Consider the following 16,137-nt stretch of genomic DNA (forward strand, 5'->3'; position numbering starts at 1 on the left):
TACTCCGTAGTATGATTTCCAACAGTAGGATTGTTCCAGGCCTTCTGGGTTATATTATACGGAGCAGAGGAGATCGGATGGATAGTGCGGCGATCGAGTCGGATGAGACATTGGTGTCCTCCGTGTGCCTATTCTCCGTTGTACGAGAAAGCGCCTGTACCGTACCGTATGTAGTCCGTACATGTGTATGTATGTATGGCGTACACTGGACGCTGGATAGTGTAACTTTGAGCAAGCCACAGCCCACCCACCAAGCCGACTGGTGGCGATCCAGCGGGCTTTAATTTCAACATTTCAGGTTTTTTTTTTTGATGCACAAGCTTTTTTGTGTGGAAGAACATTTAGGGTTACCAGAAACAAGGAACGACGTGAGCCTATGATGAATTGACGATATGTATTTTTATTTGACCTGTCTTATCTATGATACTAACACTCAGTACTAGTGCTACTAACAAGAGATTGAAGGTGGCTTAGCCGTTCTACTCATAGTGTTGTGGATAAGATCTTGATGCATAAGAAATTGCATTATTTGTGATCCTTGTTCAATGTTGGTACGTAGCTACGGACGACTCGCCGCCGAACGCCGTGGATTGTATTTATGGAGCGACCAATTTCCAGACATGGATCTCTTGAATTTATAGCTGAATATATCCTAGAACCACACGTATGGCGAGCCGTATATAAGTATATATAGTACGTAGGAGGGCTGGAGAAAATGGCGACGTGTTTACCAAGTTCCTCGATCGAAGAATCTGATTGGCCAGCCAAGCAGTTTTCATTCCATCGAACATCTCAGCATGTAAGCGGGTGGTTTTGTTATGTTGTCTGATCCCCCTTCATACCGACCCGTGAGCGTTGCAATTGCTGGATACCAATGACTTCGTTGACCCGGTTGCAAGGTGGGATTCTTGATATAATAATCAATCGTGACTTGTTTTACTGGTTCATAATTTCAGTTGAACGAATCCATCAATGATCATGTTGCAAGAATCGATTACCCGTTTTAACAACTGAGCAGAGTACGTGTACAACCACTACAGGATACAGCGTATGCAGCTTCAGATGATTCTTATCTACTGACTACAGTACGTAGAGTAAACTGTACTATGAGTAGTACTATGAGTACGTACTTGCCACCGCCGGGTGGGACAGTGGGTCGTGTCTCAGGGGCTTGACTACTTTGATGGAAAACAAGATACGCAGTCCGGTAACGTATCATAACTCTGACAACCACTCACGGGGCGTTTAGTATTTACTATTTACCAGGTGAGTATCATAGATGATTGGCTGACGGGACGGGCTTACCCCTGTTCAGTTACGCACTTGCCGATTAGACCCTCCCAGATCGGGTATCGTCGACCTGTAAGATTGCGGTATTGGTTACAGAGTAATGCTATAAAACACAGCCAGTCAATAGCCGCTAATCTCCTCCTCTGTGCTCCACCAGCATACCAGCTGTTGTGCACATAGTAAATGGATCATCGTGAAACACATTCTGTGCGTGGCCGTAACTTGATCGCTCGAAGGCGTCGGTGTGTGTTACTGTTTTCTGCCAATTACCACGCACTTGAGTCCGTATTATTCTTCAGTATTATTGAGAACAATACTCATAAGGGTATGTATGAGCTGTATCATTACTCCATACGCGCACTAGTAAGTAATGTATGCATGTATCTGGGTGGACACTTGAGTCTTGAGACCGATTGCGCCCAAAATAGCCACACCACAGTCTTTCCCACTTTTCCCTGTCAGCCAACTGGCCCAGACCAGCGCTCCCAGTCTCCTACAGTTCCTGCCAGCGCCAACAATTTTCGTGCTAATCCTAACTCTAAGCACCCAAGACCAACTCCACTCCTGCCTGCCCTACAACTGGCCTCTTTCCTCTTCGTCCCCCCTTCCCCTGCCTACTGTGGTCCTCTCTCAATCCTGATTTTCTGAACCATCCAAACCAACCCCATTGTTCATTTTTCTCTCGCTACTTTCTTTTCGCTCTCGTTCCTAGTTGCATCACATATTATCACGTCCACACTCTTTTTTCATCATTTTTTTTCGCTGAGTCGACAACGTTTCGTTCGTCTCGCCTTCCACTCCTTCCCTCTTTTCCCACCATTTGGCGGAAGAAGGAAAGGATCCTTGGTAGGTTCCTGCGTCTGTTGTAAGGTGCCGACATCCTTTGCAACCCGCCCATCCTCGACGCGCTGGCGACGTTTTGATAGCTGTCACTGAGCTTTTATTTCGACCAAAAAAAAAACTTCATTCGTTCAACACCAGACTGACGACTCTACTACAACGATAAATAATACTTATCTGTTCAATCGCTGAAAATTCATTCGACCTGCAGTAGAACACGACAACTCGAGGCTTCACTCCAACATTTGCGAGCATCCGTCACCTGGCTGTGACAGAGTTTCTCATCTTTCTTCATTATTCTAGCCATATGACACTTTAATTGGTTCGACGACTCTGTATATTTCAAAAGCATTTGATCGGTTTCATGGGCAGTTTATAGAGGTACGTTGCTTGATCGATCGAGCTGTGGATAAACGGTCGATTGCAATGACGGGGGAAGTCTGAACTGACCAATGATACAGAACTATTTTGTCATTGCATTGTAGATAGCCGTCATGTCTACTGGCCATTACGACGATGGCTACGGCCATCAAGGCCACGGTGATGCCTATTACCAGGACGATCAACATGGGTACTACGATCAAAACGAGTACTCGAACTACGGAGACGGTTACTATGACCAGAGGTAAGCCTTTGATGCACCAACGATGAATTTCATCGGAGACTAATGGTTGTGATTCTGTCTAGTGGTCATTATGGCGATAACCACGGCGAACATCACGGTGAACATTACGGTGAACAACACGCGGGCGGCGGCTATTATGAAGGTGGTCAAGACAACTACTACAACGAGCAGTACTATGATCAGGGCCATGGCGGACATCCTGATTACTCTCAAAACGGCCGCGGCCGTCGACGTGGAGACTCTGAAGAGGATTCGGAGAGTTTCAGTGATTTCACCATGAGATCCGAAACTGCTCGTGCAGCTGATATGGACTACTACGGCCGTGGCGATGAACGTTACAACAGCTACAATGAAAGTCAGATGGGAGGCCAAGGATACGGATACCGACCACCATCCTCTCAGATCTCATACGGAGGAAACCGCTCTTCAGGCGCGTCGACCCCAGTTTATGGCATGGACTACAACAACGCTCTCCCGGCTGGCCAACGCTCTCGCGAGCCATACCCAGCCTGGACTTCGGATGCTCAAATCCCCCTTTCCAAGGAAGAAATTGAGGACATCTTCTTGGACCTAGTCAACAAATTTGGGTTCCAACGTGACAGCATGAGGAACATGTATGACCATTTCATGACTCTCCTCGATTCCCGTGCGTCTCGTATGACCCCAAACCAGGCCCTCCTCTCGCTGCATGCCGACTATATTGGTGGTGACAATGCCAACTACCGCCGTTGGTACTTTGCTGCTCATCTCGACCTCGACGACGCCGTGGGATTCGCCAACATGCAACTTGGAAAAGCCAATCGTAGAACTCGAAAGGCCCGTAAAGCCGCTAAGAAGGCTGCTGCCCAAAACCCCGAGAATGAGCAAGCTACGCTTGACGCATTGGAAGGCGACAACAGCTTGGAAGCTGCTGAATTCCGCTGGAAGACTCGCATGAACCGGATGTCTCAACATGAACGTTGCCGACAGATCGCCCTATTCCTTCTCTGCTGGGGTGAGGCGAACCAAGTCCGATTCACACCTGAGTGTCTGTGCTTTATCTTCAAGTGTGCCGATGACTACTTGAACTCCCCTGCTTGCCAGAACCGTGTTGAGCCTGTGGAAGAGGGCACCTATCTCAACAATGTCATCACTCCTCTGTACAGCTATCTACGTGATCAGGGTTATGAGATTTACGATGGTAAATATGTTCGTCGTGAGCGTGACCACGCCCAGATCATTGGATACGATGATGTCAATCAACTCTTTTGGTACCCCGAGGGTATCGAACGGATCATCCTTGAGGACAAGACGCGCATTGTGGATATACCCCCTGCAGAGCGATGGGAAAAGCTCAAGGATGTCAACTGGAAGAAGGTGTTTTTCAAGACCTATCGCGAGACTCGATCCTGGTTCCATCTGATTACCAACTTCAACCGTATTTGGGTTATTCACCTGGGTGCTTTCTGGTTTTTCACGGCCTACAATGCGAAATCATTATACACCAAGGACTATCAGCAACAACTCAATAACCAACCTCCTGGTTCTTACTCATGGTCAGCGGTGGGTCTAGGTGGCGCACTCGTCACTCTTATCAACATTTTCGCGACTCTTGCCGAGTGGGCATATGTACCACGCAGATGGGCTGGTGCACAGCACTTGACCAGACGTCTTTTGTTCTTGCTCGCCGTCTTCGCCGTCAATGTCGGACCTGCTGTATATGTTTTCGGTATATCAAAAGACGGCACAGATTCTATCGCACTGGCTCTCGGTATCGTTCAGTTCTTCATCGCTTTGGCCAGTTTCTTTTTCTTCTCCGTCATGCCACTTGGTGGTTTGTTTGGCAGCTACATGAAGAAGAACACACGTCAGTACGTTGCTAGCCAGACATTCACAGCCAGCTTTCCTCAACTCAGTGGAAATGGTATGTGGATGTCTTACGGTATGTGGGTTTGCGTGTTCGCCGCCAAATTGGTTGAATCCTACTTCTTCCTCACGCTCTCTTTCAAGGATCCCATTCGTATTCTCCGCCCAATGAAGATCCAAAACTGTCTGGGTGACAAAATCATTGGTGATATTCTATGCCACGCGCAACCCCAAATTCTTCTTGGGTTGATGTTCTTCACCGATTTGACCCTCTTCTTCCTGGATAGTTATCTGTGGTACATCATTTTGAACACAATCTTCTCAGTGGCACGCTCCTTCCACCTGGGTGTTTCTATTTGGAGTCCCTGGCGAAACATCTTCTCACGTTTGCCTAAGCGTATCTACTCCAAGGTTCTGGCTACCACAGATATGGAAATCAAATACAAGCCCAAGGTTTTGATCTCCCAAGTCTGGAACGCTATCGTCATTTCTATGTACCGTGAGCATCTCCTGGCTATCGACCACGTGCAGAAACTTCTCTACCATCAAGTTCCTTCTGAGCAGGAAGGCAAGCGAACATTAAGAGCCCCCACCTTCTTTGTCTCTCAGGAGGATCACTCGTTCCGCACAGAGTTCTTCCCCACTCAAAGTGAAGCCGAGCGTCGTATTTCGTTCTTTGCTCAGTCTCTTTCCACCCCGATTCCGGAGCCTCTACCTGTCGACAACATGCCCACTTTCACTGTCTTGATTCCTCACTACAGCGAAAAGATCCTTCTTTCACTTCGTGAGATCATCAGAGAGGATGAACCTTACTCCCGTGTTACCCTTTTGGAATACTTGAAGCAGCTTCATCCTCACGAATGGGACTGCTTTGTTAAGGATACCAAGATTCTCGCAGATGAGACATCCCAGTTCAACGGCGAGTATGAGAAATCAGAAAAGGATGCTGCGCGAAGCAAGATTGATGACCTTCCCTTCTACTGCATTGGTTTCAAATCCGCTGCTCCAGAATATACCCTCCGTACTCGTATTTGGGCCTCTCTCCGCACTCAAACTCTTTATCGTACAATCTCTGGTTTCATGAATTACAGCCGTGCAATCAAACTTCTCTATCGGGTTGAGAACCCCGAGGTTGTGCAAATGTTTGGCGGTAACTCCGACAAGTTGGAACGTGAATTGGAAAGAATGGCGCGCCGCAAGTTCAAAATTTGTGTCTCTATGCAACGTTATGCCAAGTTCAACAAGGAAGAGCGTGAAAACACAGAATTCCTCCTCCGTGCTTACCCGGACCTCCAAATAGCTTACCTTGATGAAGAACCTCCTGCCAACGAGGGCGAGGAACCCAGACTGTACTCTGCTCTCATTGATGGACACTCGGAGATCTTGGAGAATGGCCTTCGCAAGCCCAAGTTCCGCATTCAGCTCTCCGGCAACCCCATTCTTGGAGATGGAAAGTCCGATAACCAGAACCACTCCATCATTTTCTATCGTGGTGAATACATTCAATTGATCGATGCCAACCAGGATAACTATCTCGAGGAATGTTTGAAGATCCGTAGTGTCCTTGCCGAGTTTGAGGAATTGACCACTGACAACGTTTCCCCGTACACTCCTGGTGTTTCTACCCCCAAAACCGACCCGGTCGCTATTCTTGGTGCTCGTGAATACATTTTCTCTGAGAATATTGGTATCCTTGGTGATGTCGCTGCTGGAAAAGAACAGACTTTCGGTACCCTATTCGCCCGTACTCTTGCTGAAATTGGTGGCAAACTTCACTATGGTCATCCTGATTTCCTGAACGGCATTTTCATGACTACTCGTGGTGGTGTCTCCAAGGCCCAGAAGGGTCTTCATCTGAACGAGGATATTTACGCCGGTATGAATGCCGTTCTCCGTGGTGGAAGAATTAAGCACTGTGAATACTTCCAATGCGGAAAGGGTCGTGATCAAGGTTTTGGTTCTATTCTCAACTTCACAACCAAGATCGGAACTGGTATGGGTGAACAAATGCTGTCCCGTGAATACTACTACCTCGGCACCCAACTTCCATTGGATCGTTTCTTGTCGTTCTACTATGCTCACCCTGGTTTCCATGTCAATAACATGTTCATCATGTTGTCTGTGAACATGTTCATGATCACAATGATCAACCTCGGTGCCCTACGACACGAAACCATTCTCTGCCGATTCAACTCCAATCTTCCTATCACGGATCCCTTGATGCCCACCGGTTGCGCCAACCTCGTACCTATCACTAACTGGGTCAACCGTTGCATTGTGTCTATCTTCATCGTGTTCTTCATTTCTTTCGTTCCTCTAGTGGTTCAAGAATTGACTGAGCGAGGTGTTTGGCGCGCGGCAACCCGTCTTGCTAAGCAATTTGGTTCTCTTTCCTTCATGTTCGAGGTGTTCGTTTGCCAAATCTATGCCAACGCCATTCAGCAAGATCTTTCGTACGGAGGTGCCAGATATATCGGTACTGGTCGTGGTTTCGCAACTGCTCGTATCCCCTTCGGTGTTCTTTACTCTCGCTTCGCTGGACCCTCAATCTACCTCGGCGCTCGATGCTTGCTCATGTTACTTTTCGCTACGGCGACCATGTGGACTGCCGCTTTGATTTGGTTCTGGGTTTCCTTGATGGCTCTATGTATTTCCCCATTCTTGTTCAACCCTCACCAGTTCTCGTGGAACGACTTCTTCATCGACTATCGCGACTATCTCCGATGGCTGTCTCGTGGCAACTCCAGATCCCACAACTCTTCATGGATTGCTTTCTGTCGTCTGTCTCGTACCAGAATCACTGGATACAAGCGCAAGGTCCTTGGTGTTCCATCAGAGAAATTGTCGGGTGACGTGCCGCGTGCTCGTATCACCAACATCTTCTTTTCCGAGATCCTTGGTCCTTTGGTCTTGGTTGCAGTCACACTCGTTCCTTATCTCTACATAAACGCTCGTACTGGTGTTACTGACAACAACCCAGTGGCGACCAATGCGCTTCTCCGTATTGGTATCGTGGCTTTCGCTCCCATCGGTGTCAATGCTGGTGTTGCGGGCGCCATGTTCGGCATGGCATGCTGCATGGGTCCTCTCCTGAGTATGTGTTGCAAGAAGTTCGGTTCTGTACTTGCTGCCATCGCCCACGGTATCGCCGTCATTATGCTCCTTGCTATTTTCGAAGTCATGTTCTTCTTGGAAGGTTGGAGTTTCCCCCGTTGTGTTTTGGGCATGATCTCCATGGCAGCCATCCAGCGCTTTGTCTACAAATTGATCATTGCTCTTGCATTGACCAGAGAATTCAAACATGACCAATCCAACATCGCTTGGTGGACTGGAAAATGGTACAACATGGGTTGGCACTCTCTCTCCCAGCCGGGTCGAGAATTCCTCTGTAAGATTACTGAGCTCGGTTATTTTGCCGGCGACTTTGTTTTGGGTCACCTCCTCCTCTTCTGCATGCTCCCCGCTCTATGCGTGCCATACATCGACAGATTCCACTCTGTCATTCTTTTCTGGCTTCGTCCTAGGTATGTCCCTAGTTCCATCTTCTGCTGGTTCCGTTCTCTAACAATGCATCTAGCCGACAAATTCGTCCTCCTATCTATTCGTTGAAGCAGTCCAAGCTCCGCCGCCGTCGCGTGATTCGTTACGCCATCCTTTACTTCGTCATGCTTGTGCTCTTTGTTGTCCTCGTCGTGGCGCCTTTGGTCGTTCGTCGTCTCAACATCAAACTGCCCTCAATTCCGGACAACCTTATGCAACCGTTGGATGCCGGCGAGGCCCATAACGACACTCACACCTACTATACCGGCTCTGGACTACCCGCCGGATTCGTCGCATATTCCGGTGGTGACACCGGCAGCAAGAGCACCAGCACTGCTGGCGCGAAGATGATGTTTATGTTCTAGACTGCATACTGACTCTGTTCTCTATCTTTTATTCTTTTTTCATCTTTCAAGCTGTACAAATGCCTGAAGATTCAGGGCTCAGTTACAGCATTATTTCCTTGCAACATCCGCCCTCGCTGCATTTATCATCATTTTTATTGCTAGTAACGAGTAATTCCATCTTCTGTGTTACTTTTACTGTATACGTCTATGGAGTTGATTGGTTGTTTTGTCGCACACCTACATGTCTTACAAACCTTTTGCTTTCGTCTGTCGTTTCTGATGCGAATATGCTTTCTTTCAGACCTATCAACACACTATCTGCCCATAGCCTTTCTGTATCATCAATGCAATTCCTGGTTCTATTCAACTATTTTCGTCTTGTCAATAGATTCGTAGTGTTTGATTTTGGTACTTCTGCGTCTCGGAATCTCCTAGTTAAATTAAATCGCCCCTTATTTCACGTGACCTACCGTCTGTCAGTGGCTGCCTAAAGTCATGGCGGATCCCTAGCCCGGCCGCCGGGGCAAGATGATCATCTCCTTTCTAAATTCAAGTCCACATCATTAGCCGGAGTCACCACGTTTGTCCAACTCCCTCGATATTATATTCATTGCGCCTAAGGAAAGGCAATGTGACAATGGACGTCCACGAAGCACAACGAATTTTGACGGACTTTCTGCAAGAATTGTCCACCTTGTTCCACCGCGTCCCCGGTTCTGCGATCTTGCTCCGTTACGTAAAATCCAGTTATCAGAACGACCCAATTCGCTCAGCTGTCGAATTGTTTCTGTTTCTTTTTGCCGTTCGCTATCTTCTTGCGCCGAAGTACTCGACAAAGCCTGGAATCGTGAAACTTTCGGAGGAGGAGATTGATGATCTGGTCGATGAATGGACACCAGAGCCTCTCGTCGGCAGCCCGACGGCGTTGGAAGAGGTTGAGGTCGAGAGGAGGACAGTTATTGTCGGGTATGTTGCTGCTTCCGGAAATCTAGGTTTTTACATTGGGATATTTGCTAAAGAGTATTTTATTTGATCCAGACCGACTGGGCCCAAAGTCAAATTGTCGAATGGACGAACTGTCATGAATTTGGCATCTTATAATTTTTATAATTTCACCTCGAATGAATCGCTTAAGGAAAAAGCCATTCAGACCCTGCGGACTTACGGTGTTGGACCTTGCGGACCTCCAGGTTTTTACGGGACTCAAGACGTGCACATCAAGACCGAAGCGGATGTCGCTGCCTTCCTGGGTACAGCGGCGTGTATCATATATGCCCAGGCCTTTTCAACCATCTCGAGTGTTATCCCCGCGTTTTCTAAGAGAGGAGATATTATTGTTGCTGATAAGGGTGTGAGTTATGCTATCCGCAAAGGTATTCAAATTTCTCGAAGCACTGTGCGATGGTACGAACATAATGATATGGAAGATCTGGAGCGTGTGCTTGAAAAGGTTACCCGGGAGCAAGCGCGCAAGCCTTTGACTCGCCGCTTTATCATCACTGAGGGCTTGTTTGAGTCTATTGGTGACATGGTGGACCTGCCTAGAATTGTAAGTTTGGCCCTCCTTCACCTTGGCTTACTGGTCGAGTATCGCTCATGGTCTTGTCTTTTAGGTTGAACTCAAATCTAAATACAAATTCCGCCTCATCTTGGACGAGACCTGGTCTTTCGGTGTTCTTGGACGCAACGGTCGTGGTATCACGGAGCACCAGAATGTCGATGCGACTGAGGTTGATATGATAGTCGGTTCTCTTGCCGGTCCTGTTATTGCGGGAGGTGGTTTCTGCGCAGGATCCGAGGAGATTGTCCACCATCAGCGTATTTCGGCATCAGCATACACATTCTCTGCCGCTTTACCTGCTCTCTTGTCGACTACTGCTAGTGAAACCATCAATATGATGCAGACCAACCCCGACCTTTTTGTTCAGCTTCGATCCAATATCAAGATTATGTGGTCACAACTTGACCCACGCAGCGACTGGATGTACTGTACCAGTGCACCAGAGAATCCAGTTATGATAATGGCCATCAAGCCGGAGATTGTGTCTTCGAGGAAGTTGTCTTTTGAGGACCAGCAGTTTTTGTTGCAAGATATCGTAGATGAGGTATGTCTCTTATGACTTTTGTTTCAAGTGTGTTTGGATTATGTGCTGACTGCTATTGACAGACCCTGGCAAATGGCGTGCTTATTACTCGCTTGAAGTCATTGCCCGACAGTGTGACGCCAAGTCAACAAGTCCTCCCATCTCTCAAGATCTGCCTGACAACCGGTTTGACGAAGCGCGAAGTCGAAAAAGCCGGCACGATAATCAGACACGCGATTACGAAAGTATTGGGCAAAAAACGATAAGCTTCATGCCATAGCTGTTAATATCTTGCACTCTGCTAAAACTATGACTTCCTCGGATTGTATTCTTATATTATAATTTTATCCATGGCAACTGGATAGTTTTGTTGCTTCCTAATTCACGACGATTGGCATTATAGTTCTTTTGTGATTCTTCAGTCTTGTTTGGTTGTATGTATCGAACGAGTTCAAGAGGTCAGAGTTCATTCATCAAAAGACTGAATTGCCGTTTTCTTCTTTCTTTTTCTTTGAACGAATCATGCTATTTGTACGTATATTTTTTAATTTTGGTGGTGATTGAGAAAACGAAAAGAAACGAATTGGAATAATAACGTATTTTTGCATACAAATATTGATATCTGCCTAAGTAGCAATCTTGTACTTGATTAAATGCCAATCAGAGGACTCCTCTTTTCAAGACGTGGATCTTGGAGAGTTGAAGACATTGACTCGTGACTTCTGGATACCTGAGTGACATTCCAAAGTCCAAGGGAGCGCACCTAGTCACATTCCCGACACTCGCTTACTGAATTCGACATTGAACCTAAGCATTGTTTAGGGCTTGGAAGGGTCAGGCAGTTGCAAAGAATTCAATGTTACGCACTGAACGAGGCCTAACCCTAATTTTCTTGGTGCGATACCGAGGAATTCCCGCTTGTTGTTTACATATTTCCCTTTTGGGTGAAAATGAAGACAACTAGATATGGATGAATGTACGTTGCACTAAGTAAATGCAATCCTTTCTGGATGATATTTCTCTATCATGCCATCATTCCACTCTTTCCATACCGAAAGAAAGACTGGTAGTTTTTCTGCTCTTGTTTTGTATGTCACCATATATACACCTCCCCAGCTCTAAATGTGGGTGTGATAAGATAACCTTCTCGATAATCATCACTTCATTTTGTGCACTGATTCTCCGGCTTCTGTCTTTTGGTTTGAATATCCCTTTGCATGATACTGCTGAATAGAAAGACATGAAGTACTGGTTTCTGGGCATCGCTGCCCTGGCCTTGCTTCATCCTACAGATGGGCATGTACATCGTAAGCACACCCCAAGCCTCAAGTATCTGACCATAAGAAGATGACGAACATCGCAGATCACCACCAATTATCCAAACGGGCCCTACGTCATGAAGGAGCCGCACAGCCATGCCCGAAAGCAACTCTAACGAATACGGTGATTGTTCAACTTGATCAAGCAGGGCACACGGTAGATGTGCGGGTCCAATCCGCGAGACCGTCGGTCAGTATAAGACTATAGACTATTCTCGAAGTTGGGTTGATGTTGAGGTCGCAATCATAGGTTCATCGCGAGGTGTCAACATCTTCAGTATCGTCCCCCAAAACAAGAACATCTGCCTCCTCGACGTCCAAAATAGCCCAATCAAACAGACACATAATCCCCCAACCGTCCGCACTGAGTCACCTCCCCGACCCTCTGGACTTGAATTTACTGCATGATCCATCAATTCCCTTCTTCGGCAAACGCAGCAACTACGGCATCTCCTACTCCCCCTACAAAGCTGACAGCACCTGCAAGAACCAAGACGAAGTAAGCAATGAAATCAAGAAACTTCGACAATTCTCCTTCGTGCGCTTTTACGGAATAGATTGTGACCAAGCAGAGACCGTCACTAATGCCGCGAGACAAAACGATATGAGGGTATTTGCGGGACTATATAACATTGACGACATTGAGAGGGACTTGAAAAAGATCATTGAGGCGGCGGATGGGGATTGGTCGACTTTCCATACAGTCTCGATTGGGAATGAGCTTGTGAACAGAGGCGCAAAGAGTCCCGAGGAGGTCGTTGGGGCCGTAAATTCTGCGCGCACTATACTCCGTCGAGCTGGTTATCAAGGGCCGGTTGTGACGGTTGATACATTCAATCAGATGATTGCTCATCCAGAACTGTGCGATGAATCCGATTATTGTGCCGCGAATTGTCATGCTTTCTTCGACTCAAATCAGACGCCCGAGAATGCGGGCCCGTATGTCCTTGAGCAAGCGCGTCATGTCTCCCAGGCCACGAAGCATGGTAACAAACCGGTATTAATAACTGAGACTGGCTGGCCATCGGCTGGAGAACCGAATGGTAATGCCGTGCCGTCAAGACATAATCAGATGATTGCATTCAAGAGTTTGAGGCGGAGTTTTCCGCAGGGGGGGATTGTGTTTTTTAGTGCGTTTGATGATAAGTGGAAGCAGGATAATGCTTGGACTTTTGACACGGAAAAACATTGGGGGCTTTATGGGTTGGCGAAGTCTGTTGGTGGGTTTCCGCATTTGATTGGTTCATTGGAGGATGAGGCGTAAATATTTGGTCTAGGTAATTAGCATTACGAACGAGTTCATAGTTGTTTAGCATCCAGAGATACCTTGTATCTTTGTTAGATCTTAGAGCTATGGCAGACTAACTAGTTACATAGTCACCAGTATGAAGGTTGTTCCTTGTATTAAACTTCAAGATTCGTTTTCTCCATTGCCTGTTCAATAGACGCCGAGGAGTCGTATGAATGATGAGATTCGTCCAAGTCTTTTAGAGGTACAGAGCTGGTGACAGAGGCAGGAGACGCAGACCGCTCATCGTCAGCTCCATACAGCTCATTGGATAGCTTTCCACCATGCTGCCTCTGCCATCGCCGGGCTTTTGGAGGTTGGGGTTTGATGTTCGATTTGATAGGTAGGGAAGGATGAGGAGATTGGGGATGTGCGGGATGATGGTCGTGGTGATCGGATGTAGTTGGGTTTGGTGATGTATGGTGAACAGATCGTCGGGGTGGAGGCAAAGCCGGTGCTGATCTCGACGTTGATCTTGATGTAGATAATGGTTTCGGAACAGGTAGACCCCCCTGTGGCGACTCGTGGTGGATTTCCAAGACAGATCTTCCACGACTATCAAGGGGTGCCTCTGCAGTATGATGGGCTCTCGAGCGCCTCGCTTTAGGAGGCTGCGGTACCAATTTCACTTTGACATTTGGACCCGTCTCAGAATGCGAACTAGATGACCCCATATTTTTGATACTTGGAGTCATAACTCCAGGTACTTCTGTCTGGGCTGCTACTTCTAGTACACTGAGGTTAGAGGAAGCAGCTGGCTTGAGATGCATTCCAAGAGTCTCTGCAGGCTTTTCGTCCACAGAAAAGGACGTGTTAGGAGATGTCGGTTCGAGCTTTGTAGGCGACGTTGTTGCATCCGAGCTTTGTGACACTGGTGACCCAGCCAGGTCTGCATTTTTCTCATGAGGTACATCGGGGATGGGAACGCCTATCACATCCACTGGTCCATCCTCTTCGGGTAGATCTGGGGTGCTAAGCCGTTCTGGCTCCGTATCATGTAACCATTCCACCTGGCTACACCGTGAAACAAGCCTTTTCGTGGTTTCATCAGCTTCGCCGAAATGCATGATCTTTTCACAATCATCCTCATTTCCTTCAATCCTGCTATGGACCAAGATGCTGAGAGTTCTCCTGATTTCGTCGCGTTTGTAATGAGGAGGATACTTTAGCTGCGTATGTGCTAAAAGGGGGTATAGAACTCGTAGATATGTGTGTCGCAAAGCGACAGCCTCTACCGGCAGATCCAACAGATTTCGTATTAATATGTCAACAAGGACTCGCAAGTCATTCGTGTAAAAGTATTCATAGGTAGATGGGGTCGTAAATATGAGGTAGAGTAATTTAAGTGTAAGTAATTGCAAAGATGTCTCGCCTAGGAAGGTCAGAATGATAGAGTAACCTTTTAAGAGAGCTGACATACCTTCTCGATTGAGTAGCAGAATTATGTTTTCGCCAAAGGTTTTATAGTCGTTTCCATGCACCGAAAGTATTTTCATCACTTTGTTCGTAAGCGGATTGGACGGTGTTCCAGAAGCTGGATCATGCGCCAACACCATGAACTGCTCGTTCAACACCAGCTATAAACCAGTTAGCTTTGATGCACAACTACCGTAAACAGAGATAGGAACGAACCAAAACCCTAATAACGGGATAGTGATAGGGGTCGTGAACATCATCAGATAGTCCTTCAATGATTTGAAAAAGATATCTAACAAAGTCATCTTCAACGAGCACTAGATATGTATGGCATTAGCATGTCAAATCCGAATCAAGTACGAAGTTCAAATGTTTTAGATCCACCTACCCAAATCCTCTATCTTGATGCGCTGTATTCTAGACATCTCATAGAGAAGGTCCATCAGCAGACGATGAAGAGCAGCAACGTCATCATTTTGAGCGCCAACGGAATGCACGAGTTCAAGAAGCCTTGGGAAAGCACCTTCTTCATTCATAAGTTGGAAAGTGCTGTCATTCTGTCGCCCGTCAAATAGTAGGAATGAAACGATGAAATGTAGGATATTCGGATCATCCTCCTATCTCAATCGCAAGAACTTTATTAGATCGGCGCTCGCAGAAGTAGTATGCGTTGTTGGGTATGAGCGAACAAACGTACTTGTAGTAGACTGTATATTATCTGTCTTCGAATGTAATCTGCGTGCTGCACAAAGAGGTTCGACGAGAAGAGTTTGTATGAGCAACGAGAAATGTCATATTCGTTGACGAGGTATTCGCCTATTCCCAAAGAAATGTAAGTCAATCTCTATTCCTAATTGCGAAACGAAGCCTTGTTGTCGTCTCGCTGGGAAGGGTAATTTAATTGAATACGTCATGCGATCACACATACTTTTAAACTGGGCAGTGAACCCAAGATAAGCGCGAAGGACATTGTCAATAAGAGCATGTGTATCACATTGCTTCGATAATATCTTCTCTAGTTCTATTTCCACAAATATGGTTCATTAGTAAACTGAAGCGACTTGCGCAGTTAGAAGGGAGGGTGCGACTCACCAACCCAGAATTGCTGTTCATTCTCCAAGCTGTAGGAAGCGTCTTCCAGCTCCATTTCCTGCATAGACACAAGTGCTTTCCACTTGATTGCACACTCATCCCGTCGTGTGCCTGTTCTGGCCGAAATTGAGGGTATCGAGAAAGAGCAAGACACGATTGCGAGTGAGAAGGATGAGGGGGAAGTGAGTGGCCTACAACGGGAAGTAGAGGGAGGAATGCGGCTTTCACCGCCCGCCCTTATCAGGGAATGCGTCATGTGAGATAAGGGCGGTACTAAACATTACGCGTATTATGAATGCTTGGAATATTTTGAACCTTTTTTTCTCCCCCAATTCAATGATATGTTCCAACAGCTTTGACTAACATCCATGCCTCTCAGGGTATATATGCAGGCCTATCCGGGGACCTGAGTACACTATACAGAAATCCAAGAAGTATGAAACCCAAACCG

At 46.8% G+C, this 16,137-nt stretch overlaps 4 protein-coding genes across 4 annotated transcripts; 3 read left to right on the forward strand and 1 right to left on the reverse strand.

Moving 5' to 3' along the window:
* Positions 1 to 2,624: 2,624 nt before the first annotated feature.
* Positions 2,625 to 8,505, forward strand: EYB26_004046 (uncharacterized protein; the record flags this gene model as incomplete). Its single annotated transcript, XM_054263340.1, has 3 exons — positions 2,625 to 2,755; positions 2,818 to 8,124; positions 8,178 to 8,505. The coding sequence occupies 3 exons, from the start codon at positions 2,625 to 2,627 to the stop codon at positions 8,503 to 8,505; spliced, it is 5,766 nt and encodes a 1,921-aa protein (XP_054119315.1).
* A 619-nt stretch (positions 8,506 to 9,124) lies between these two features.
* EYB26_004047 (uncharacterized protein) lies at positions 9,125 to 10,837 on the forward strand (the record flags this gene model as incomplete). Its single annotated transcript, XM_054263341.1, has 4 exons — positions 9,125 to 9,453; positions 9,526 to 10,036; positions 10,101 to 10,592; positions 10,655 to 10,837. 4 exons carry the CDS (start codon positions 9,125 to 9,127, stop codon positions 10,835 to 10,837), a joined length of 1,515 nt encoding a protein of 504 aa, XP_054119316.1.
* Positions 10,838 to 11,811: 974 nt separating this feature from the next.
* On the forward strand, positions 11,812 to 13,154 carry EYB26_004048 (uncharacterized protein; the record flags this gene model as incomplete). The annotated part of the gene is made up of 3 exons (XM_054263342.1): positions 11,812 to 11,878; positions 11,935 to 12,080; positions 12,141 to 13,154. The coding sequence occupies 3 exons, from the start codon at positions 11,812 to 11,814 to the stop codon at positions 13,152 to 13,154; spliced, it is 1,227 nt and encodes a 408-aa protein (XP_054119317.1).
* Positions 13,155 to 13,294: 140 nt separating this feature from the next.
* Positions 13,295 to 15,741, reverse strand: EYB26_004049 (uncharacterized protein; the record flags this gene model as incomplete). The annotated part of the gene is made up of 7 exons (XM_054263343.1): positions 13,295 to 14,550; positions 14,599 to 14,755; positions 14,811 to 14,911; positions 14,983 to 15,211; positions 15,292 to 15,410; positions 15,523 to 15,615; positions 15,687 to 15,741. The coding sequence occupies 7 exons, from the start codon at positions 15,739 to 15,741 to the stop codon at positions 13,295 to 13,297; spliced, it is 2,010 nt and encodes a 669-aa protein (XP_054119318.1).
* Between the last annotated feature and the right edge of the window lie 396 nt (positions 15,742 to 16,137).

The sequence above is a fragment of the Talaromyces marneffei genome, chromosome 3 (assembly GCF_009556855.1).
Source record: "Talaromyces marneffei chromosome 3, complete sequence".
Lineage (NCBI taxonomy): Eukaryota > Fungi > Ascomycota > Eurotiomycetes > Eurotiales > Trichocomaceae > Talaromyces > Talaromyces marneffei.